Source organism: Branchiostoma belcheri, unplaced genomic scaffold, assembly GCF_001625305.1.
Source record: "Branchiostoma belcheri isolate BF01 breed outbred unplaced genomic scaffold, Haploidv18h27 scaffold17, whole genome shotgun sequence".
Lineage (NCBI taxonomy): Eukaryota > Metazoa > Chordata > Leptocardii > Amphioxiformes > Branchiostomatidae > Branchiostoma > Branchiostoma belcheri.
In genome coordinates, this window is record NW_017803157.1 from 2927410 (window position 1) to 2953144 (window position 25735).

The window sequence follows — 25735 nt, forward strand, 5'->3', positions numbered from 1 at the left end:
TGGCTGTGTTATAGCAAATGTGTTAGCGTGCCTTGTTTACCACGTTTGGACATGAGTCATCACAATGGAATGCAGGGCATCAACCAATAGGCATGCAGCTTTCCTCTATTCTTCTTGCTGATTGGCTGTTGGGATTTAACTTGATTAACACCTGCACAGAGCATTTCCACCTGCACAGAGCATTTCTTGCTGATTGGCTGTTGGGATTTAACTTGATTAACACCTGCACAGAGCATTTCCATACTGACAGTATGTCTGTATTCAAGTGTTTTGGTAGGTATTTCAAGCTTTCCTGCTCCAGCATTGGAATGCGGGGCATGGACGTTTTTTTTATTTTGAAAATCAACAGTTTGCATTATGCAATTAAAAATCCTAACCAATAAAGTAGGGAATAGCTATCCAACTGTTGTTTTAGTTGTATTTTACTTCATATTATAGTTATATCAATGTAAATCATTGTTTTCCCTTGTGTTTCTCATTCTTTCCCTGCCATGTCGTAAAATGTGGTGAACCCATCGCTGTATTTGCTCCAAAGCAAATATTGGCCTTTCTAGTTATTTTACAAATTCGCAGGTGTTTGAAGAGTTGAACCAGACGTACTGGCTGGATTACGGGACGCTGCTGGGCGCCGTGAGGCTGGGAGACGTCCTGCCGCATGACGGAGACGTGGACATCAGCCGGCTGAAGATGGAGACACGAGCTGCTGAACAGGTGGGTGGAATATTTCAAAGTTATCAACCAAGAATTGAGGTGTTCAAAAACTGGTATTTCCCCAGAACTATCGTAGACTGGAACTCGTTGCCACCAAGCATAGTAGGGGCATCATCACTAGAAAACTTTAAACAACTCCTACAATTAAATGTGCAAAGATTGAGTGTAACAAGTCGTTCGGTGTGATAGCTAGCTGCCGCCGCGCCGCGTGCCTGCGAAGCTGGTGTGTTACGCCGAAGGGCGGTTATACCGGCTATACTGATACAGAATATGTGGCCAATATTCAGCTCCGGATCCCGTATCTAATTCCCGTCTAATAATCATAATTTCCGTCTCGTAAACTGTCGATGACACTTGAAACAGTCGATGCCATACCAAGTACGTAACACCATCTCATAAAAGAAGAAATACTGGTAGTCATGCCTTCAAGTACCGGAGTTATCAACCAAGGATTGAGGTGTTCAATAAGTCTTTTTTTTTGAGAATTAGCAAAATCTTGAAAAAAAAATGTTTTTGAAAAGAAAATGTGTACACCTTGTCGACATATCTTAACATACGTCAAGTTCAGAAGTATTCAGACTCTATTTGTTTTACAGACCTTTGGGTCCCGGTTTCAAAAGCGTCTCCGACACTTTGGAATCGAAGGCAATGCGATGATAGCCACGTACAAGGGAGCCAGGGCTGACCTGATGAACTGGGACCTGGTTGTAGGAAAAGCGGGAGATTTAAACTCGGACAAACCGTCACCTGTGTTACGTTATTCCGTTGGAAGAGGAGGGGAAACGTTTATTCACGGATTGAGGTATCTCACGGCAAGCGTGGACCTGCTGAAAAGCCTCGTCCTTCCCACGACAAAGGTGAATTTTCGCGGGAAGCGGGTGAGTGTGCCGCGGGACTACCAGCGTGTTCTCGCCGAAAGATACCCCCTGACGTGGAGAGTGCGGTTTCCGTACAAATGGAAATGTTGGCTACCATGGGTTCATCCTCCAGACCCATAAAATTACACGGTTTTCAGTGCACCCGAGCTCTCGGTTTCCAGTGCTGTCTGATGCCAGCATTTCCAGTGCTCAGAGAGTGCCCAGAACTGGAAATCCAGTGATGAAACCACTTTCTGCACTGGAACCGAGTGCCGAGAAAGGAAAGCAAGGTTTTCGTACTCTTGCTACCCTAACGTAACACGTTTTCTAAAATAACAAGTTGTTGATGTCACGTGATTACGGTCACGTGCCTTCAGTTAGTGGTCATTTGAACCTGACGAAGACTGCAGTACGTAAAATCGAAAATTCCCAAGAAACTTACTTTCGGTGTTTTTGTTCATGTGTATATTGTTGTGTGTACGTAGTTATTTTTACATGTTTGGCTCGTCAGGGACACTATAAAGAAGTTAGACCAAGGGTCCCAGCAAAGGTTATCTCACCTCCTGTCTTCAATGTCCTGCTATATGTAGTCTCCACCAGACTCCTTTTCTGGCAGGCAAGCTGGACCCTCTATGGCTGGCCAACTCCTCTGGCCAATGATGTTCCCCTTAGCCGATTTCTACTATTTATTCAGCCTGCTAAGGAGTCTGGTGGAGACTAGCCTTCTGACAACCAGAAGGAAAATGCATAAACAGAATCATTTATCATTTACTGAAAAATTCACAAGAAATTCGCAAAAAATGGTGATTTTATTGTCTGAAACTTTATTATGGTAATATACACAAGACATAAGAATGGACGGCAATGCATAGTTCACTAACTTGTACATGTACCTACCACTGTGCTGTACATTCTACTAGTATCTACATGTGCTGAGCTACATCACATTGTGCAAAAGTAACGAATATGGACTTAACGGGGGGTGTCCTAATTCCGACCTACCCCTAATTCCGTACTAGTTTGAAAAATCCTTGTCGCCGCGCTATGCATGGGAGCACGTGCCTATAAATAACCACAAGAATGGACAAAGTTTCTGTGTTGATATCGGTATTCTCACAAAGTTTGTTCCAATTCGCACGCTCCGATAACAGACGATTGAAAAATCTGTATAAATTCGACGCTTGTTCGGGGGTTGACGAGCGTGTTAAAAAACGCAGCTTTGATTTTGAAACAGCCGCTTTGGAGCAAGTAGCGTAATGGTACAAAAAAGACTTGTTTGGGACAGAAAAATAGTTATAGATTGTTTTAGTCATAATTTGTGTATTTTAGATACCTAACTCTCTCCTCACATTGGCCTTTGTTAGATACTAGGTCGGAATTAGGGCACCCCTTTTGCGATAGAACGTTCCACCGGCAGAATGACGAAAAACCTGCCGTAAGTTTCGCGAACCATTACGCTTGGGTGCAAGGCGCCACACTAAAGTGAAATACACAGCTATTTAGCTTTAATCGTTGTTATCTTTATCTGTAAATATTATAGCTCGTGTTAGGCGGGATTTTGGTGAGACAAACCATTACCAAAGGTATGTGCGTTTGGATGGAACATAGGTCGGAATTAGGACCCCTCCCGTTATAATGCTACAAATATTTGGAAAAATTCTGAATCAGAATTTTGTGTGTGTGTCTCAAATTGTATGTAACTAAGGCCACACCAATTTAATTTCTTGGTTAACGGATTCGCCCGCTTCATTTTTTTCTGATTTGCAAATAAAAATTAAGAATCAACTGCAAAATGCTCATATTTTGCTCTGAACAGTTGAAAACATTCCATTTCATCCTAGTTGTTACAGTTATTCCATCTTTCAATGCAATGGTATCATTAAAAGTTGAAAATTCATTGTTTAAATTTTGAACCAGCCTGGACTTCATGGCTCCTATCGTACCATTTTGGGCCATAATAGGATGCCTAGGCCTATTTTTATTTTAATTTTTTTTTCGCCCGCCCGCTCCATTATTTTTCTAGAAAAATCCGTTAACCAAGAAATTAAATTGGTGTGGCCTAACCCTGTCTAAAGTTCTGAATGGAATAGTAATGAACATTTTTGAAGCCCTCATGGAGTGTATTTACAATTATTCACATGTATAGAAAATAAAATACCTTCACATTTGTGTATCACTTGTGTCTCGTTTCATATTTAATCTTCCCCTAAACACCATTTTAACAATAACCCTCTATATTATGTTCATCTTTCTAGGAACCTCATCATTGATAAAAAAACATTTTCATTTTCTTAAAGAAATGCCAGCAAGACATACACTGATATCGATGTTGAAATCAATGTACACAAAATATAAAATAATATGTAACCACTATTTGGGGTGTTCAGTTCAGGTGTACAGTTAGAAGTCTTACAAAACTAACAGATATCTAATGTAAATACTATTCACAGTACAGTACCATTGTGCATTACTACATGTATATAACCTATATACTTTTCTACATAGAAACAGTTCAGGTCCATATTTAACAGATCAAGACTTTGTCCAGAAAATGTGCTAAGAAATGGCAGTAAATGTCAATATCAGATAGATTTCCTCATCCAGAATATTTCTTTTTGTTTTGTCAAGCTGAAATTGCATTGCATGCCTGTAAACTATGTACTCTACACTACACAAACATTACTGTACAATACATGCATGTCTGCTTAGCAGATAGTAAACCAAATTGTAGGAAAGTCCCACCATCTAAAAGTGACATAAATATTACTACACACGTGCCACCTCAAACACTTCTAATATTAAGACAATAGCCCTAAGATGACATGGTAGGACAAATTTTCCCTTTCACAAAAAATGTAAGTATCTTGCATGACTGTACATCTCTCTTCCCCCTCCCCCTTCAAAATAAAATATGTACAAGAGCTGCATATTGGCTTTATAGAGCAGTCAAGCCTGCTAGTCGTCAATTTTTACGAAGACTTTTGGTCTGGAAAATATTTTGATGGCTTCGTCGATTTCAGACAGTTTCTTCTCTAGCTCCTCCTTTGCGTGTTTGATCCGTAACGTGTCGCTCCTCCCGATGGGCAGTTCCCGCATCTGTTTCAACAGGTCCTGTTCAGCTGTGGACACAGGAGAAAATGGTGGTGTGACATCAGTGTACAAAATACTTTTTTGAACCAGGTTTAAAAATTGAAATTAAAAAGCATCTGCAGGCTACAGTGGTGCAAGCCAAGTGGGCATGATTTGGGGGGGGGGGGGCATTCTTAAAATTCAGGAAGCACACTGGGCTACCTAGGTTCAAAATTAGGTTGCCCCAAGTAAAATTTGGTTGCCCGGGGCAACTGGGCAACCAGGTATTTTGCACGCTGGACATCCAATATGTTTTCGACCATACTGTAAATCGTACAAAGCAGCTGCAAAATCAGCAAATATATGCTATAAATTAACAAAAAATATTGAAAAACTATTCTTATGTCCTAGAATGCCAAAATCAATTCCAAAGTGAAATGAAAATTAAAAATAAAAGTGTATTATTTGGCATACCATACTCTGTGTGTTAAGTCATTTGTTCAACCTTAATGACCACAAAGATTTGATAATGAAGGCAAATTTTAATGGCCAAACTTTTTTTATTTGCACGCTGGCATCAGTTATGGGGTTCCCAGAGGATGTCATCCATATAATCAAATCAACACGGCCTAAATGTATTAAAACAACCGTTTCATGAAAACTTACAGTCTTTGAGTTTCTTGAGTGTCTCCTTCCTCTCAGCTTCTGGCATCATGGTGTGTCCCGGGGGCATGGAGGGATCAGGCATGTTCTTTATTCTGTCCTCCTCCTCCTTCTTCCACTCTTCTTGTCTGTTCCTTAAGCTGCGGAGACAAAGTAACAGCTGTCTTTTTTTAAAATCGTTTTAACGTCATTTTTCCCCAAACTGGGGGTTAGACGTGCTTGCACGAAGTACAAGTCTTTTTCTTGAAGCAAGATTTTTACGGCTGGATGCCCTTAACGCCAACCCAAACCCTAGTAGGGCTCAGGATCCCTCTAACTGAGGAGGGACATGCATGTTCAGAGATGGTTTTACTGTATCTTAGCCTGGCTACATTCATGCTTCTGGCAGCCCTTCTACTGGCCAGGGCCCTAAAAGCTTGATGGCCAACGATAAGATTACATGATGAACTGGAACGAGGGGTACACGTTTGGGATTGTGTTCTCGCCACAAAAGTGTCACCTGTATTGGCTACAAATAGCAGCAAGAAGCAGTACTCCAGTCAGAAGCTCTGAGGAAGATAATTATACGGTAACAGACATAACTGGTTGTGTAAGGAAAATCCCTATATCCTATGTTCTACTTACCTGAAGTATGTACCATTATTTTCAGATTGACAACTGTCTGTTACTATGTTGTTTGAGGTTAAAGTGTAAAGGTCATTTTAGGTGCACCATATAAGATAAAATAAGTAGAATGTCAGCAAAAACTCTATTCATTTCAAGAAAAGGACTATAACAATGATTGTATCATTTTTTTTCTGACACTTAAATGTTAAGAATATGCTGTAACTATTATACATTTAACATCTTTACATACATTAAACCTACAAAAATATTTGAAGAAAAAAATTGGGTGCACAGCTCCAAATTTGGGTGCACTAAGGTAAACATGCACCCAGTATTTCGAGCCCTGACAAGACAATCTACGAGAAAAGTACTCACTATTTAGGTACTTCTCCTCTCTTGTAGGTGTCATGTTCTTTCTTTCTCCTGTCTTCCAAATCCTGCAGTGCCATCTGTGTGGGCGGTCGCTTCAGCCTGTTACAGTCCTTCCAGGCCCTCCGAGCGTTGTGGGCGACAAAATCAACATCGTCTCGTGTGGGACTGCCTGTCTTTGTACCTGTCACCTGAACACAAAAAATATCAGGAAGAAATCATGGTTTTAGCTCAGAGAATTTACTATATTGTTCTAGACTGCTCCTACTCTCAATAATTTTGTGATTGTACGTGTATTTGTAATTTCTCAAGAACTTTTCCGAAAATAGCTTCATCAAGTTGGCTAAGTATAGGATGCAAGAGTTTTCGTTTACACAACCAAACCGTTTACCTTGCTGACATTTCGGTGCCTGTCAGACACCTTCCTCAGAGCTTCTGACTGGAGTTCATCATGTAAGCAGGCTGTACAATTCAGCCCTTGGGCTGCCAACATTTTATTCCTCGTGAAAAAAATAACACATTCTACATACTGTAATTCCTAATTTTTTCATTGTACTGTTATGTTCACTGTTTTCACTGTAACTTCTATACCGTGAACTTATCATTACAGTTAACAAATGATTCCTCAGAACTTTCTTTTTCCTACACCTGTCGCCACCGTGAATCTGTACTTCCGTGAAAATGTCCATTTTTCTCAGACCGTGAACTTTTGCTACCATGAACATTGAATTACAGTAATTGAAAGATAAAACTGATCACACTTCAAAGTTTTCTCCCACCTCTAACGGAGGCACTTCTCCCCTCCTCCCGTTCTCCTTGCCACCGTTGTCAAGGGTACACGGTGACGGACTGCGCCGACTGTGCCCCGCACCGGACGTAGCGCGTGCGGACTGCGGTCTGACCGCTCCGGCCGACATGGTCCTGGGTCTGAGCCCCGGGCTGGCTGACCGCGGTCTGGGCTGACCCTGTCTGGAGTGGGACCTCAGGAAGTTCCGAGACTCTGGTCTGGGTGTCGGCCACGGGCTCTGGGAAGAGGACACATTTTGCTGTAACCAAACATTATTTCACTTTGAAGTTTCTCTGCCAGGACATGTTTAGCCACTACTATGAAAGAAAATCACCCTTTCTTATTCCATAGTCCGTCATTTAGGAGGAAATTCCATGCTGAAAGCTTCCCAAATGTTTACAACCGGTCAATTATTTTACTGGATATTTGTAGTGATTTAAATAGTCTGTAGTAGCAGCAGTAGTAGTAGTAGTAGTAGTAAGCCTTTATTTAAACTCGAAAGCTTGTTCGGTACATACATACGACCGCTTTTCAACAAGGTCGAGGGTGACGGCGGGGTCACGGATTACAAATCAAACCAAAATACTGTACACTTTATAAGCTTAAATTTCACTGGTGCAAGTGCAGTCAAAATTACAGTTTTTTTAATAAACTGCACTTGCACAAAGTGGAGAATTTAAGGGGTAATTCAAGCACTACTGGGCGTGTGAGCAACAGCAAAAAAAGGTATATTATTTATACTTGTTGTCTACTAACTGATTTTTACTAAAACTACTTCTTGACTTGGTCCTGCATGGACAGAGAAAAGAGCCCCATCCAACAGGTTTCCCCTCACTCTTACCTCTATGTTTTTCTTGACTTTAGACTCCACCCCCTCCCACTTGGCAGACTTGAAAAGCGGCTTCATGGGTTTGTTGGCCTCCTCCTGTCTGCGCCGGCTGTCCCGCTGGACCTGCCGCATCCGGCGCACGTTTTCGCGTATGTGGTCGGCTGGTCTGGGCGCTGATGGGATGCAAAGCAAAGTGTCAAAACCAAGTTGAGAACTATGGCGAAAAGGCTTAACTTTATGTCCAACACTAAGTAAATTGGGACTTACCCAAATACCGTGAACAAGGCTAGTGGAGTTAGCCAAAATTTGGGTAAGTTCCAATTTACTTAGTGTTGGACATAAAGTTACTTGTAACTTGCAGCTCATTCCATTGATTTTTCAACCTCAAGACAGACTGATATACAAAATGGGACTCTGAAGTCTAAACAATTACGTTATGTAAGAAACTAAATATATAACATGCGCCATCTAAGATATAATGACAGTTATTGAATAATTTATGAACAGTTGCAACCACGATGGACAACAATAATGATCACTTTTGAAAGGTTTTCAATGCATTCCCATTGACCAGATCATCTCAACAGAAGACAATTGTTCTTTTCATAAATAAATGTGACAACTTTGCTTCATTTTGAATAGACAGATACATATCCTTACCTTCACAAGCTGCTGTCTAAAGTTTACTATACTACTAGTAATTAGCAAATATGTTGAATCTTTCAGTAGTAGACACTGGAAAGTGCTCTAACGTTAGCTATTTTTTAATACTGCTTCTCCTATTGGGTCAGTTAGTCCTCACTACTTGTGAGAAATTTGGCTGGTCTCAATCATGATGTTTCTGACTCAGGGAGATGAGATGCTGTTACAGTTCTATACCTCTAGCTCTATGCCTAGAAGTGGCCAAAAATAATTGGCCTTGCATTGAGCGACACGTCGCTAGACGTGGTCTCTAGGTGCTCAGTTTTACGCTTGGTTCAGTTCAGAGTCAGTATGTCTCTCTAGTACTAGTAGTCTAGGTACCAACACTTGGTGACTGTAGTTTAAATTTACATTTTGCCAGGTCAAGTTGGCAGGCAAAAAATCTACATTAATTTTAAAATACCAGGTTAGAGAGACCTCATTGGTACTAATACATGTATTTTTGTCATAAATATCTATACTAGTAGTACTAAAAGTAGATACTAGTACATGATGTATTTAAATAAAAGAGGGCACAGGTGAACAGTTACATATTATGACACCTGAACACTTTCCTCAGTATTGTTCTTGACACCTATAACAATGGACAGGTGTGGCATTATTAACTCTCCGTGACCTGTAGCCATTGATCGCTATATTCATCATTTGATCAGTCTCAACAATGGTTTTATGATTTTTATTTCTTTGTGTGACACAGAAGGTACCATACAGAATATAATGTGTCATAGATGGTTATGTCATACCGGTGCACTGCGATAATGTTCGATACGGGTGTTCCGGCCTGTGTGATAACTAGCGGTACGGCCCGGCCCTTCCAAATGTTCCATAGAACGATTCGAACACGTTTCGCCCTAACCGCATGCAACGCTTTCGAAAATTTGAATGCAAAATTCGGACGTTGGGATTGATGTTGTTGCGTTTTTTGGGGATTAGGGACACCAAATTTTTGCTCATTTCGCATTGAAAGGCGTGTTTTCGTGGGTGGGTATGACGTAAATAAAACTCACCCTCGGTCCCAGCCCTCCCGCGGATCGGATCTCCCCCCGGCCTTCGGCTGTCGGGCGATCCGACGCGCGGTCGGGCTGGCACCTCGGGCGATACGGAATAACCCGTGTTGTATTCTATATGAATAACTCAGCTAGTTACAGTATCACACAGCCTGGGGTTCTACTTGGGTGGTCAACACACAGGCTTCCAAAAGTTCCAAAGAATAATTTGAATGCGTTTCTCCTGAGCTGCGTGTGTCACCTTAGAAAAATTATGTAAGTTGTTTGTTATTATGTCATACGGAAATATGTATACAGTATAGAGGGAAATGTGGTACCATGGGAGAAAATTACGACTTGCATACTCACATGGTTTTGAGCGCGGTCGTATGGACATCCCCTGTAACTCGAACAGTAGACCCACGCTGCCTTTGGTGCCGCTCTCGTATTTGTGTGTTAACTTGTCTCATAATTCTCTTTTTAATGCTATTATGTATATTCCTATCATTATCATATATCATGAGTGGAATGCATCTCTCCTGAGCCGAGTGTGCCGACTTCGAAAATGATGTAAGTTATTTGTTATTATGTCATACGAAAATATGGGAAATGTGGTACCATGGGAGAAAATTACGACTTGCATACTCACGTGGTTTTGAGCGCGGTCGTATGGACATCCCCTGTAACTCGAACAGTAGACCCACGCTGCCTTTCGTGCCGCTTTCATAGTAATCCTGCGCCTCTGGTCGGACCTGCGGAGTATTTGTGTGTTAACTTGTCTTATAAGTTATAATTCTCTTTCTAATGTATATTTATATAACTATATCACACGTAGTATCGCAGAGTGGAACTCGCTGTCACCAAGTACAGTAGGGGCATTATCATTAGATTATAGCTTTAAACAATGTCTAGAGTTAGAACTATAATAGAAGTTCAAGGGTTAGGTGTAACAAGTCGTTTGGTGTAATATAGCCAGCTGCTGACGCGCCGCGTGGCTGTGAAGCTGGTGTGTTATGCCGAAAGGCGGTTATACCGGCTATACTGATACAGAAGTTGGTGTGTTACGCCGAAGGGTGGTTATATCGGCTATACTGATACAGAAGCTGGTGTGTTACGCCGAAGGGCGGTTATACCGGCTATACTGATACAGAAGCTGGTGTGTTACGCCGAAGGGCGGTTATACCAGCTATACTGATACAGAAGCTGGTGTGTTACGCCGAAGGGCGGTTATACCGGCTATACTGATACAGAAGCTGGTGTGTTACACATACAGATACAGAATTCGGAATCCAGTCTGAATGGGGTGTTAGTTCTAATTTTAAGATCTTACCTTTGGGACCGGTCTGTGCTCGTCGTAGGCGTACAGTCCCGTTCCGGAGCACGGGTCTCGGTTCATGTGGCCGGACATTGTCACGGCCATAGCACTGCCAGTGAACGATCACTGATCCCCCTCCTCCACTCAGCTCAGCTTCAATCAGCTGATCCTCTGTAATTAAATAAATTATTTCAAAACAGATTAGGAGGATCCTACGATCCACTGTTCACAGAGTCATATGTTACCTGCGTGACGTCACGGAAGCAGTGGATTGTTCATTCCTTGACAAATACTGGAATTGTACATGTACACTACGGTCCAAAATTTCTGTGAGTCCAATTTTTTGTGTTGGAAATTACAGTTTCAACTTGCTGCACAAGATTAGGAGGATATTTACCTTGTGTCGTCTTCTCATCATCATCATCATGTCGTGTTCTATATATAAACGTTACTATACTATGTCTATAGTTTTGGACAGAACTACGAAGATATTTCGGTAGCACATTAAAAAGTAACAACAATTTTCAGAGAAGGAAACGATAGAGCAGATTATCTTTATAAAATGAAGTAACACAAAGTTCGCCTCTCTGGCTAGGAAACTCTCTCGGAACCCACCAAGTGAGTAGTCTTGTCAACATGTCAACAATGCCCCCCTCCCCCTCTTCAAACAAAGACTGGGCTGGTCGAAAGTTCCGTCTAAATTCATTTGCAAGCGAAGGGGACAGCGTCGTTTACGATTTTTCTAAAGGATTGCTACTTACCGTACTTTCTGATGTCTCTCTGACCTCACACGGGCTCAAAATATCGTAACTGTGGCGAAACAATTTGTCAACGCCACATTTCAAAAACCAGTTGTGCGTCCGACATTTTGAAATTTGCCCTCGTGACCCGTTGCCAGTCAACCAACCACAATCCGAGAACAACACCTCAGCAGCGACCTCTACCAATTTGATACCAAACTGCAGATTTAGAGCAGCAAGTACCACAAAGCTGGAAAAGCTGTTAACAAGTGGGAAATTTTTGAGCCAGATGGGTCAGCCGCTCGTTTAAGATTCATACTTTTCTAGTGTAGGTGAATTTCTAAGTTTTATCATTTTTTAGACGTGAAACGAGAGATTGGGAAAAGGAAGACCAGTGCAAAGCGCCATCTAGCGGTTTTCACACGAAGCTCAGGAGTCACCGGAGGTCAGGGTCGAACGTTGACCCGAGCAGAGTCCATATCCAGTAACAGGAACATCCGGACACTCCCCGCAGGTGTAAATATGTAGGTGTAGCTGCGTGCTGTTCCCAGCGTAGCAAAAAGGGAGGTTTTAGGGGAATAGCTTAATCATGGCCCACAGAGGAATGTTCGATTTGCTCGTTGTTTTGGTCGTGCTGGCAGTCCGTGGAGTGCCGCAAGCAACAGGTGAGCATGTTGTGCACAAGTTGTGCTGCTTGTAATCCTTGCTTGTATCATGCTATACCTCCATACTTGTATCAAGGACGTTATATCAAGTTTTTATCGATCAAAATTAGTTGAAACACGTGTAGGCAACTTCTAAACAGAGGGACAACTCAGCTCAATCAGCTCAACTTCTCTCAAATATTTCCAAGAAGAAGAACTTCTTACTTACTTCGCCCCTGCCAGGGCATAGACCACCAATGATGCTCTTCCACTGTACTGGTCTCTGGGCCTTCTTCCTCAGGTCCTGCCAGCTGGTGCTGATGCTCCTCATCTCCTCCTCCGTGCCTTCTCCAGCTGTTCTTGGGTCTACCCCTCTTCCTCTTACCCTGTGGATTCCAGGTCAGGGCCTGCTGAGTGATAAGTGTTGGCTTTCCTCAGCGTATGTCCTATCCAGGAAATTCAGGACTTTATAATTTTTACAACAGAGTCTGTGCACAACATCCTGCATCCTGATTCACATGATTGCATGCTCCAGAACTCAAACAATAGCATCAACATACACAACTGTCTGAGTCTCACAGTTCTTGCAATATTGTTACATGTACTAGCATCTATTCTACAAAATGTCTTTACTGTTATGATCCTTTTGGGCATGAATATGCATTGCCACTACATGTACTTTTAACTTTATTATAAAGATCATTGTCATTGTAGTATATAGTAGAGGGGATTCATTAAGGATCCTGATCCATTGAGAAGTATGCAGTATATAGTAGAGGGGATTCATACAATATGCAAGTTGGAATGGTATATAAGTGAGAACTTCATGCACTTCTGTCATTAATTAACTTAAAGCCTCTGTGTGTGAGATGTCAGTTATAATTAGCTTGAGGAATGAATCCCCTCTACTATATATAAAGATGATTGTCATTGTAGTAACATGAATGATTATGGAATAAAGACTGAACTTTAACTTCCAACACTAGATATAGAATTGGGACTAATACCCCAAATTTTCGGTTGACTCCATCAACCTTGTTCACGGAATGGACCCGTCTACTCTTGGAACGTGACGTCAGAGACACGTGACCGTAGTAGCGGTCCTATATTCTATATCTAGTGTTGGAAGTTAAAGTTCAGTCTTTATTTCATAATGATTTGTACCAACACAGATGAACCTTCATGCTAACATGAATGATATTTTCCCTTAGCCCAGTCCTGTGGTGGTACCCTGACCAACTCCACAGGGTTTATCGAGAGCCCAGCTTACCCGTCCAGGATCTACCCTGGTATCCGCTGTTTATGGAACATACGGGCACCATGGAGGAATGTCATTGCAAGTAGGTGTAAGAAACAGGAGGAGCCAGTAAAAACCCTTCTGGTCCCGGGCCGGGGTTCGAACCCACAACCTCCCAGGCCCCAGTCAGACACTCTAACCGCTCGGCCGAAAAGGTTTTAGCGGAGAGGTTAGAGCGTCTGGTTATGAAGCTCTGGTGCCCGGGGGCCGTGGGTTCAAACCCGGCCCAGGACCAGAAGGGTTTTTACTGGCTCCTCCTGTTTCTTACATAGGGGATGTCTACATATAACGTTAAGTTTATGTCTTTAAAATATGTGTTACATAGATCTTGTAACTTGTGAAAAAAAAGCCAATGGTCTTTCTTTATACATGTATGCAGGGCTCAAAATACCACCTGCATTTTTAGGTTTATTTGTGCATACATGTAGCTGTGCAATTATAGCTGCTGTTTCAGACAAGTATTTTGAGCCCTGTGTACATATTTGAGCCATATGTATGTCATAAATAAGTCAGACTCAGTCCTGAGAATTTGTTGGGAAGAGGAGATTTATAGATTGTTTTAAATTACACTTGTACATGCAGAATGATTCATAGATAATTTATACTGTGCAGTGCATTTGTAGATCTATACCTAAATCTGTATTACTACTATTATAAAGTTCATCTACATGTTGGTATAGATGACATTATGAAAGTATTTGATATGATAGATGATTATAACAAAGAAAGGTTCCAACAATTAATAATTGTCAGTGTTGTAACTTGTATATTCTTTGATGTTGCATATTAAATATATATTCTCTGTATATTCTGAAGCCTTTTAATCCACCCTCCTCAGTGACTATCCTAGACCTGGACACCAGCACCACAGATGAGCTGATATTCCATGATGTCAACTGGCACCACATTTGTGGTGGGGGATGTGAATGGAGAATGTAATTATATATATAAGTACATTACATTATAGTATGTCATACCTCACCAGGGCTGTGATAAATATAGAATACAACACGTGTATTCCGTATCGCCCGAGGTACCAGCCCGACCGCGCGTCGGATCGCCCGAAGGCCGGAGGGCGATCCGACTCGCGGGAGGGCCGGGACCGAGGGTGATGCGGAATACACCGTGTTGTATCTTATTTATGTCATACCCACCCAAGAAAACACGCCTTTTAATGCAAAATGGGCGAAAATTTGGTGTCCCTAGTAAAACCAAAGAATGCAACAACATCAATTCCAACGTCTGAATTTTGTATTCGAATTTTCTAAAGCGGTGCACGCGAAACGCGTTCGAATCGTTGTATGGAACATTTAGAAGCCCCGGTCGTACGCGTTCAGAACCCCCGGGCCGTACCGCTAGTCATCACATTGGCCGGAACACCCGTATTGAACGTAATCGCGGCCCAGGTATGACATAATGTTTGATGCAGGTGTTCAAGACCATATGATAACTAGTACCTGTATAGGCTTCTAAAAGTTCCATCAGACAGAATAATTTGAACACAATTTTTGCATCATATATACTGGTTTTCCAAACAAAACAGAAGACCGGATTGGGACGTTGAAATTGATGTTTTTTTTATTTAGGGACACCAAATTTCCTCGTAATTTGAGCACTGTCCATAAATACTTCATTGGATTCCATAGGAATGTGATATATAATTTACATAGTTTGATGAATGTTAGACATCCAGCCTGATCTAGGTAATCAATTTAAACTCTAGTAATGCTGAAGAAAAGCGGTGGATGTCATCCAAAACATGCAAAAATAATCTCTGTAATTTATCCAGTAGTTTGAATTGTCTTGAAATAAAAAATATATAATTTGTATGTATGAAGGAAGGATCTGTAGTAGATTCGCGAAAGGACTTTGTGATGACATTTTGTAATGTTTTGCCTGCAGTTATCAAGGAAGCTTGGGTAGAGAAGGTCTGGAAACCAACCACACTCACTGGAGCGCTCTGAATGAGTTTGAAATCCTGTTTAAAACATACCAGTATGCAAGGGGCCGCGGTTTTCAGGTTTACTACAGATGTAAGTACATGTACATTGCCATTGATTATTTCATGTCAAGCTAAATTCTTTGAATGTTCATGGTTAACCAGTTAAAAACTGTGCTGTACACTCCATCAACTTTTTAATCAAACAATAATATTGTCACATGGCTTCTGTGAAGTGTGACGTCAACACTGGGTCAACGGTACATGTATCTGGTAAACAACGTTCGTGGTTGATTGATGAATGAAGGGTGATCATGTATAAACCTCTTTCACCCCTCTCAGGAAGTTTCAATTTCAATTTATTTAGTAATTACAGCTCAGGCCATTTTGGCCTGTTTTTCAGGTAATATTGGATACACATAAAAATACACGTATTCTCTTCTGCATCTGCATCTGTATCTGTATAGCCGGTATAACCGCCTTTCGGCGTAACACACCAGCTTCGCAGGCACGCGGCGCAATGACAGCTGGCTATATTACACCAATCGACTTGTTACACCTAGCCCTTGAACTTCTAGCTCTAGACATTGTTTAAAGCTATATATTGACAATGCCCCTACTGTACTTGGTGACAGCGAGTTCCACTCTGCGATAGTTCTAGGAAAGAATGAATTCTTGAACACCTCAATCCTTGGTTGATAACTCTGGTACTTGAATGCATGGCTATTTCTTGTTCTCTTCTGGGCTGGTATTAGGTACTTAGTAGTTGGGACATCCACCAGTTTATTTCTTGTGTTGGAACAAAAGTTTGAACTCCAAATAAACCTGGCTTGAATCTTTTGTCTTCAGTTGTGTCCTCGGATACTTGCAAGGATCCAGGCAGTCCCGTGAACGGACATCTCGTTCCAGACTTCATTTTCAACGGCACGTACCCCGCGGGAGAAACAGTTCACTACGCCTGCGACGACGGTTATCACCCGTACGAGAGGGCTCACGTCAGTCTGCTGTGTCAGTCCCATTCGGACGGCACCAGGGCATGGTGGGACCCTTACCAGGATCCAAGGGCACTCTGCAGGGGTACGTATATGTAGTCTGACCTTATAAACAGTAACGTAAATGCTGGTGGTTTTCTATAGCTTTTTTTGGCAAGTTTGTAGAAGATTCTCATTTTCAAAAAATATATTGAACAGAAAGCATTGGCACATACACAAAGTAAGTACATGTAACACACATGCATGTAAAACCACAAAACTGAAACATTTAATCAGGAAACAATGGTCTATGGTCTTATGATAAGATGAAATAATGCAAGTACTGATGAGGAGGAACCCTATCAACAAAAGAAACCTTCAATCAAAAGGATAATATAGAAGTCTACCCCACTTACTAATGTGTTTCTGGGTCTTGTCTTTTCATTAAATATATTTATATTTCATTGTAGAAATAGGAAAGACATTGTATAAGAAATAGGATGGTACTTAGGGTGATACAGAGTACACCTTGTAGTATCATTCTATATGTATTCATACAAATATATAATATAATGTAATATCCAACTAACAGCGGACTGTGGCGGCAACCTGACGAGACCCACCGGCGTCATCACCAGTCCTGGCCGGTACCCGGACTACTTCGAGATCCCGGCAGACTGTAGCTGGAACATCCAGGCTCCTCCGGGCTACACCGTGCTTCTGGAGTTTGAGACTATCCAGCTCCACGCATACTTCGATGACGACTTTCTGCAGGTTGGAGAGGGAGATGTGGTAACGTACAGGTAGGAAGTTCAACTTTAAGCCCTTGTCCTGTTTAGTGATGCATACCGGTTCACTGGACTTGGATCCGGACTTGTAAGAATGTTTAGGTTCAAGTCCAAAAAAACCTAAAAGTCAAGAACCGAGTCCAGACTTATTACCATAAAAGACCATTTCACATACCCCTTTTCTTTCCAAACCACTTAAAACCTTCCGTAGATTGTAAAATCTTTGCTGCAAAATGAAGAAAACATTGCCATCGTGCATCGTCAAGTACCAGCCTCCATGTTATGTGCCCAAAGTTTCACCCAGACAACATTGCAAGGTTGCCAACATGCAATTTTGTATATGCCATGGGTTTAGGTCCGGAATTACAAGTCCGGAACTGAACCTAAACCTCTGGACTTGAATCCGGACCTGAACCTAAAATTGGGTTTAGGTATGCATCACTAGGCCTCCTGCTGGCAATATTTTTCAATAATTACATGTCTTATAATAGATCATAGACCCCCAAATTTTGACAGCCACAATATTATACTCTGATAGGTGTGAAAAGGATTTTGATTAAAAAATCTGACTTCCATTTTTCAGTTGGACAGGCTCCCAGACGACTGCGTACCCCGCCCACCCTGATCCCATCACCACCTTCTCCAACGACGTTTCCGTCATCTTGCGCACGTACTGGTCCTCCCTGTACGGCCCGGCCAACCTCACGTCCAACAACGCAGGCTTCCGCATGCACTACAGATGTTAGTGTGCCAATCAGTTCACATGTCGTAACCAATTATATTAGAGGGGATTCATTCCTCAAGCTTAGTAACCGACATCTCGCACACGCAGTCGTCCCTCAGTAAGACATCTGGAGTCGCATAGTTCCCATTTAGAACTTTTATTCAGCCTGTCACCGGTTTCGCCTGTGTGGCTTCTTCAAGTGTACAGAGGCTAATGACACAAGTGCATGAAGTTCTCACTTATATACCTTTCCAGTGCATAGTGCCCTCAGGTCAGTTACATGGCGTTCAGATCGCCCTGACCTGTTACATAGTTCGTTTTGACCTTAAGGCAATGTTGATTTAATTATATGGATGACATCTGTGTGTGTATCAGTATTAACTTTCGTTAGTTTCAAAGAAAAGGTTTTTGACCATACTGTAAATCGTACAATGCAGCTGCAAAATGAGCAAATATGATGTAAATTGCAAAATAATCTTGGAAAAAGATAATGATGTCATTGCCAAACTCAATGTGAAGAAATTTAAATTTGATTCAAAATACACCAACCATACTCTGTATGTTTTTTTAAGACATTTGAATGTTCAACCTTCATGACTACGTAGATTTCAAAAGGCATTATGATAACTTATAGCAACTGTAAAATATTTGATGTGGTTTTCAACTTTATTTTGCAACCAGGACATTTTGTTTGATTTAGTTGATTGATTTTGATTTGTACAACAGCTCATTATGTACATTTGTCCTTTCTTCTTATTATTATTATCAATTATACTTTGTTTTATTGTTTCCTTTTATGTGTGAGGAGAGGGCTGACATAAGTTTCATAACTTTTTGCCCAATCCTCGAAAATAAAAAAAATTTAATGTGAATAAAATAAAATAAAATAAAGTAATTCATAACACTGACTGATTTTTCCCTTTCAGTCATCCCTGCAGGCACTCCTCTAGCTGGGGAGTGTGTCGACCCAGGCACGCCACAACACGCTAAACGGCTTCCTGAGACGGGTCCCTACAAGATCGGAGACACTGTAGGTATCTTTTCTTTCTAGAGACCACAGTGATGCCATGTTGTTCACTTGAGATACATGCACAGGGCACAAATACATTAATGCAGGTAAAACTCGAGTTGCACACTCAGGTATTTCTGGTGTCTACTTGCACCTAACTTGCCCTGGTCCATGTACTGGGTTTTATGTAGAATTTGATGTCTTTTTGTGGATTTTTATTAGCTGCATTAACTCCTTCCACCTATGAATAGTGTATTGAACAAAAAAAATAGTGTATTGTCTGATGCTGGTAATTTTCAATGTCACCTCGGTGAAAGTACCATTGTCACAGTGAGTTTCAGGGAGTTCATGTACTATATAGTTGTATGCATTTTTTTCTCCTTTAGTCTTCTATTTTCAATTCTGTCCTGTAGTACATGTAAATTCTCACTGTACAATACCTGACAAGAATGAAACAAATATATGTGTGTGGCCTGAGGTAGTGATTATAGTATTATATAGTAAATATAGTAATGCTGCAATGTTTTCCACCCCATTTTTTTCACCTTCCCAGTTGGAATTCCGTTGCGAGGATGGATTTGAAGTTGTGGGAAGTACGTACATAACCTGTATGGAGGCAGAGGGGCCTGTTATGGAAGGAGTTCTACTGGCTGAGTGGAACTCTACAATACCCACATGTGAAGGTAAGGTTTGTGCTAATAGTGTTCTAGCAGTGCAGAACAATTGTAACAGGACTGTAAAATAACATTTTACATGTATGTATTGTTGTAATGTATGTGTAAATGTTTGTCTTGTCAGCAGGGCAAGCCCTTTAATTAATAATAGCCTCTTGGCTAGTTGGGCTGCCCTGGCTGTACAATTTGTTATTTTTACAGCCAAATAAATAAATACATGTATGTATGTCCTGCTGGCATTTTTTTTACACACTATTTTTCAATAATTTCAAGTCTTAATCAGGTCATAGACCCCTCACCTTTTTTTGCCCTGTGGTGGGGTAGTTACTTCTGCATTCGTTGCATTTCGCTGCAGTGTGATGCTTTGCACGAGAAATACCCCCAAGTTGTACCTATACAGGGTGCTATATGGATGGTACTGTTTGTGCAACCCAACAATTGTTGGGTGCCGCAGGACTAGGGTTTTAAAATTAAATTTATTTCTTTCCAGCATGATCGATCAATTGTATGCAACTTAATGGTTTTAATTATAATGATAGTTGTTATATTGAATTTTTTAGTAATGGTAATATTAGTTTTATACTTAGCCGATAATTTGCTCGTTTAATGATTTTAGCTATAATTAGTACCTTGTCTGACCTGTGACCTCATGTATGTAAATTTGTAGTCATATGTGTATACTTGTACTGTGTGTGTAATGTGTAATAATGTGTATTGAGCCCTGGAAGATTAGCCCTAACGGGCTAAAGGGTATCGCAATAAACTCAAACTCAAACTCTTTCCAGCCAAGTGTACAAGCGACATTCCTCAGCAGGAGGGCTATGGGTCTATCAAGTCTCCGAACTGGCCTGACCAGGACAGGCGGTTCTGGACAGGAACAACAGGGATCTGGGGATGTCGCTGGACCATCACCGCTGCCAAGGGGAACAACATCAGCCTGTACTTTAACCACACCTACTTCTGGACATGGCCACAGTACGAGTACATCAAGGTCATGCAAGGTCAGTGTTTTTTTATATCCAAAACCTTTAGATTTTTTAGATTTTTTTATTAAAATCTTTAGACTTTTTTATGTTTACCTTAGCAGATTAGGAAAGTTAACATATTGTTTTTGTTCAGTTTCTTCTTCCTCTTTTTCTTCCTCTTCTTCTTCAAAAAAACAGATAAGGTCAATGACCTGGACCAGACGTCTGTCACCACATCAGTGTTTTTTGACATTGAATGTTGATTTGATCATATGCATGACATCCGCACACGCATGAATTTTTGTCCGTTTCCGAAAAATAAAGTTTCGACCATACTGTAACTTGCCATAACATGCACTGCGTGTTTAATCATTTGTTCAACCTAAGTTTTAAGTCATGACCACGTAGGTTTTATAATGAAGGCAACTTTTTTTGCCAAATGTTTTCTAACTGATTCCCACACTCACATCAGTTTTGGGGTTCGCAGAGGATGTAACCCATATAATCAAATCACCCAATCTTTTTCATATTGTTGTAATGATGGTCAATGTTCTTTAAACAAAACAAAAGCCAATTTTGGTAATTGAAACTGACTTATGTCGAGAAGTAATTAAGTTTTCTTTCCAAGTCACATAAATGGATGGTTCTCTTTCATACTGCTAAGCCCAATTTACATTGGATTACTGCAGCTGCACATGTGTTAATTACAAAACAAGTGACCGGTACAAATAAAAACAAGGGTAACTGAAGGAGGGGACACTAAGGAACGTAAATAACTGAATCTGTTGGTGTAAGAGACAAGACAGTGCAAGACTCTTTTCTTCACACTGTTGCTAATAATGCACACTTTTCTCCAGGTGGCACAGAACTTCTACGACTGACCAAAACTAATTGGCGCCCGAGTAACAACCCATTCATCGTGAATGCTACGAGCGGCAGCAACACTGTAGCTGAAATAGTGTACTACGGAGAGTACATTCGCGGAAGCACTCTGAACCTCTACTATTCCAGTAAGTCTGTTATGTGACATGTGATATCGTTTTGAAGCAGATTTAAAGTTAATTCACAAAAAAACAGTTACTCAAGCAACTGGATATGATTTTGGAAATGGTCAGACGATTCAGGTACAATATGCAGGTAAGTTATTAGGGATGTGCAGGTATTTCTGATGTCTACCTGCACCTAACCTGCACTGGTCCATGTACTGGGTCTATGCAGGTTAGTGCAGGTAACATTGGAGTTGTATAGGTTTAAGCTAGCTAGCTAGCATTCATGGAGCTAGGAATAAAGGAACTTTACTGCTTATATCAATCACTTACAACATGTATACCAACCTGATGAAATTATTTACAGAACAAACTTTGTAGTTGGAGATTATTGTTTTATAAATAAATAACTTTATTGCGCAACAATTGTACAGTGCACAAAGTATGGCATCTACTAACTTAAGCAAGTACATGTCAACTACATTTTCATAAGGCTAATCTAATACAAAAGTGGGTGGCTAGTATGAGATAGGTATCAACTTATACAATAGTTTCTAATATCCATACAGTCTTTAATATATATCCCTATGTATAGCATGTAGGGGTTGTCACAAGTCAATATGTATTTAAATTTTCTTTCCAAGTTCATTGTGGTGAATGCTGGGAAAGTCTAGTGTATATTTATATTATAGTGATGAATTTTTGTGTTTCTCAGCTGGATACTGTAGAGACCCTGGATCACCGGTACATGGGCAGCGACAAGGCGACAGTTTCCAGCCTGGAGACACTGTCTCATTTTCCTGTGACGTTGGGTACTACTTGGTCGGGGCAGCTACACTGACATGTGTGCCTGGAAGCGTGTATGTGTATCAGTGGGACAACAATGTACCAATGTGTAAATGTAAGTAGGTAACGTCATTGTTACAAAAATGTGTCTTATCTTCAAGTTTGTACTTTTTGGTCTACTGTGAAACTTGATAAAGGTTTCCTTTACACAACTGTTCTAGTACAGGGTGGTGGAAGGTCTTTCAGCACCAAGGAAAGGGAAAGTACAGGATAGTACAGGGTGGGGAAGGTCCTTCAGCACCAAGGAAAGGGATAGTACAGGATAGTACATGGTGGGATGATCCTTCAGCACCAAGGAAAGGGATAGTACAGGATAGTACAGGGTGGGTATGGTGCTTCAGCACCAAGGAAAGGGATAGTACAGGATAGTACAGGGTGGGGTTCTTTATAACCATGTTTTTGGTGAAAAATTTGTTTTCTAACACATAGTGTTCTGTTCCATAGATGAGCACAGCTTACCTTGCCCCACCCCACAAGCACCAACCTTTGGCCACCATAGTAACACAGACAGTGCAGTTGGCAGTACGGTGAGGTTCTGGTGTGATGCTGGCTACCACATCAGGGGTTCAGCTGCCAGGACATGTGGGACAAACCAACAGTGGACGGGGGTCCAGCCTGAATGTGTCTGTGAGTTACACACTCATTCTCTCTGTGTCTATTTCTGTCTTTCCCCCTCTCTCTCTCTCTCTCTCTCTCTCTCTCTCTCTCTCTCCCTAATAGTTTAAAGTTCTAAAAGAAAGCAGCTCAAATGTATATATTTGATATTTTTATTATATTCAGTCACAATACATTGACACATATATGTTGCATGCATGTAATAGATAAATTTTTGCTGTCAATGCATTTTTTTGCCCATGCCCTATAACATCTGTGTCCATAATATCACCAGGGTCCATAATATCGCCACCTTGAGAAAAAGTGTGCTTAAAGATATTTTTACTGCAACATACCCTACGTATGTATATTTGAAGTATGCAGGAGTGCATACCAAAAGTATGTTGCAGTAGAAATATCTTAAAGCACACTATTTCTCAAGGTGGCGATATTATGGACCCTGGTGATATTATGGACATGGATGTTAATAAGATAAAGCAATTTTTATTATATAACTTTCTATCTTTAGTTGTTACTATCAGCCAGAATTGAAAACGATATGAGACCTGTAAAATTCATATTATGAATGGCTGTTTGTGCTATATATATATATAAAGCCTGGTGTTGTGCAGTTAAAGACACTAAATCTTTGCATCGGAAATTGCAATTTCAAAGTTAGTTTCCTTTTTTCATTTCATCTCCCATAATCATGATCCATGATAATTTTTACAGTGAGTCCTTGCCAGGACATCCCGCCAGCCCCTCTGCATGGTCAGATGTTCCCTATGGACGTCCCAGGCACCGGCCTCTTTGCCGTCACTGCCTGTGACGTGGGCTACTTCATCGCGAGAGGCTCTGAAGCACGAGTCTGTAACGTCTCTGATGGAGAGGGAAGGTGGGGCGGTGAACCAGCAGTGTGTCAACGTAAGTATGGAAATTTGGTGTGTAAGTCTACCGGTGCAATGGACCACGTTATTACATCACAGTTTGTTTACCTGTTCTAAAGAACATTCTAGAATGGTCAGTTAAAGAATAAAGATCATTTCAAGTTTTCAAAGTCAGGTATGTTTGATTTTTGCTTCATCTTGTTTTGTTGACACAGCATTGATTATATGCCGTAAAGGGTGATTTAGTTGTGACATTAGACAAAAGTAGTACTGTATTAAAAGCCTTATATTAGGCTAACGCTACACAAACACACACCGCGCTACGCACCCCTGTACAATATAAACGTCGATTGACCGGCATTCATTGCGGTAAACAAACTGTGACGTAATAATGTGATAGGTCCATTACATGTAGTTGGGAAGACTACTCGCTTTGTAACCGTGAGGTCGTGAGTTCAAACCCCGGCTAGGTCATACCAAGACTTGAAAAATGGTACTTTCTCTGCTTAGCACTCAGCATCTACGGGTATGAGAAAATGGAAAGGTCAAACACAAAACACTACCAGGGCTAGTCCCCTGCTGTAGTGCTTGCACAACTGCGTGGCCCAAGGGCTACAGAAATGGAGATGGGCACCACCCCTATGCTCTGCATGGAGTGGAATGGGACCTTTTTTGGGCTAGACAGTTGTGCAAATTAGTTTTCTATCCTCCTTACCACAATTGAGTAGCGCATATTCTAGGATAGGTCACTGGCAGAACATATGAAAACAAGCTAAGGTACTCCACACTGTAGCAAAATTACCCAACACAAACTATCTATTATGATCTTAACAATATTTGGAATAGGCAATGATAAATCCTGTACTTACATGCTGTCTATTAAATGACTTTTCTGATATGTTTTGTTCAGCTGTAGAATGTGGGAAGCCAGGAATACCAGAGAATGGAAACTTCACTGCACCGGAGTTCACATACCAAAACAACGTCACGTATTACTGTGACATCGGCTACGAGTTACTGGGAGAAGACAGCAGGACATGTCGTGCTAATGGCACTTGGACCAACGAAGTGCCTATATGCAGAAGTAAGATATCTAGTCATCACTGTACCTTACCTTACACCTTAGATCCTCCCGCAACTACTGTTGCATCGGTCAACTAGTAGTTCTGACAGATTACTTCTTCAGGCACTTCTGTTTTGTCTTCTAGTGTATCGAACCCCAGTTTTTTCCCATCGTTTAGGATAGTTCTACGGAGGGTGGTTCTAGGTCTACCCCTCAGGAGTTTCCCCTCTGGTTTCCAGTCCATGGCTATTCTAGCTGTTCTGTTGTTTGTGAGCCTCCACACGTGACCTGCAAACCTCAATCTTCTCTCCCTTACCATCTCACTGAGAGGGGTAACTCTGGCTCTCTGCATGAGCTCCTCATTTGTAACATGTTCCCTCCAGGAAATACCTAGGATGGTTCTAAGACGTTTGCGCTGGAATGTGTCTAAATCACTGTACAGGGCTCGAAATTCATTTTTGAGAATAGGTGCAGTGGTGCACCCAACCTATGAAACTGGGTGCACAAAAATTTTGGGGGGGGATGCACCATATAAAATCAAAGAAGTAGAATGTCACTCAGCAAAAACTACATTTTGTAATTCCCTCTCCAAAGGATGTCATGATCCTTAAAATTAAGTCTGGCCTTACAATTCCTCTAAAGATACTTTAGACAACTCCTTCATGTAATTTGCCTACAGATGCACAATTTTACATATTAAGACATTTTGTCCAT

General features: G+C 41.1%; 2 protein-coding genes across 2 annotated transcripts; one reads left to right on the top strand and one right to left on the bottom strand.

Annotated features, from left to right (window-relative positions):
• Nucleotides 1-4059: 4059 nt before the first annotated feature.
• LOC109466852 (enkurin domain-containing protein 1-like) lies at nt 4060-11795 on the bottom strand. The gene is made up of 8 exons (XM_019764711.1): nt 11656-11795; nt 10910-11065; nt 10229-10331; nt 7904-8064; nt 7055-7300; nt 6282-6466; nt 5304-5440; nt 4060-4687 (listed from the first exon to the last, which is right to left on the bottom strand). The coding sequence occupies exons 2-8, from the start codon at nt 10997-10999 to the stop codon at nt 4524-4526; spliced, it is 1086 nt and encodes a 361-aa protein (XP_019620270.1). The 5' UTR covers nt 11000-11065; nt 11656-11795; the 3' UTR covers nt 4060-4523.
• Nucleotides 11796-12538: 743 nt separating this feature from the next.
• On the top strand, nt 12539-25415 carry LOC109466612 (CUB and sushi domain-containing protein 3-like). The gene is made up of 16 exons (XM_019764343.1): nt 12539-12677; nt 13490-13618; nt 14414-14510; nt 15478-15608; nt 16364-16591; nt 17078-17288; nt 17857-18014; nt 18924-19027; nt 19560-19689; nt 20466-20681; nt 21503-21655; nt 22347-22532; nt 22922-23104; nt 23804-23995; nt 24869-25042; nt 25405-25415. Exons 1-16 carry the CDS (start codon nt 12539-12541, stop codon nt 25413-25415), a joined length of 2442 nt encoding a protein of 813 aa, XP_019619902.1.
• The last annotated feature ends 320 nt before the right edge of the window (nt 25416-25735 follow it).

Coding starts and splice junctions, on each gene's coding strand:
- LOC109466612 (XM_019764343.1), top strand. CDS start 12,539: ATGCTCTTCCACTGTACTGGTCTCTGGGCCTTCTTCCTCAGGTCCTGC. Junction 14,511..15,477: donor GGGGGATGTGAATGGAGAAT/GTAATTATATAT, acceptor TTTTGCCTGCAG/TTATCAAGGAAGCTTGGGTA. Junction 17,289..17,856: donor GGAGATGTGGTAACGTACAG/GTAGGAAGTTCA, acceptor TCCATTTTTCAG/TTGGACAGGCTCCCAGACGA.
- LOC109466852 (XM_019764711.1), bottom strand. CDS start 10,999: ATGGCCGTGACAATGTCCGGCCACATGAACCGAGACCCGTGCTCCGGA. Junction 10,332..10,909: donor AGCACAGACCGGTCCCAAAG/GTAAGATCTTAA, acceptor AATACTCCGCAG/GTCCGACCAGAGGCGCAGGA. Junction 6,467..7,054: donor GAGAAGTGCCTCCGTTAGAG/GTGGGAGAAAAC, acceptor TTTTGTGTTCAG/GTGACAGGTACAAAGACAGG.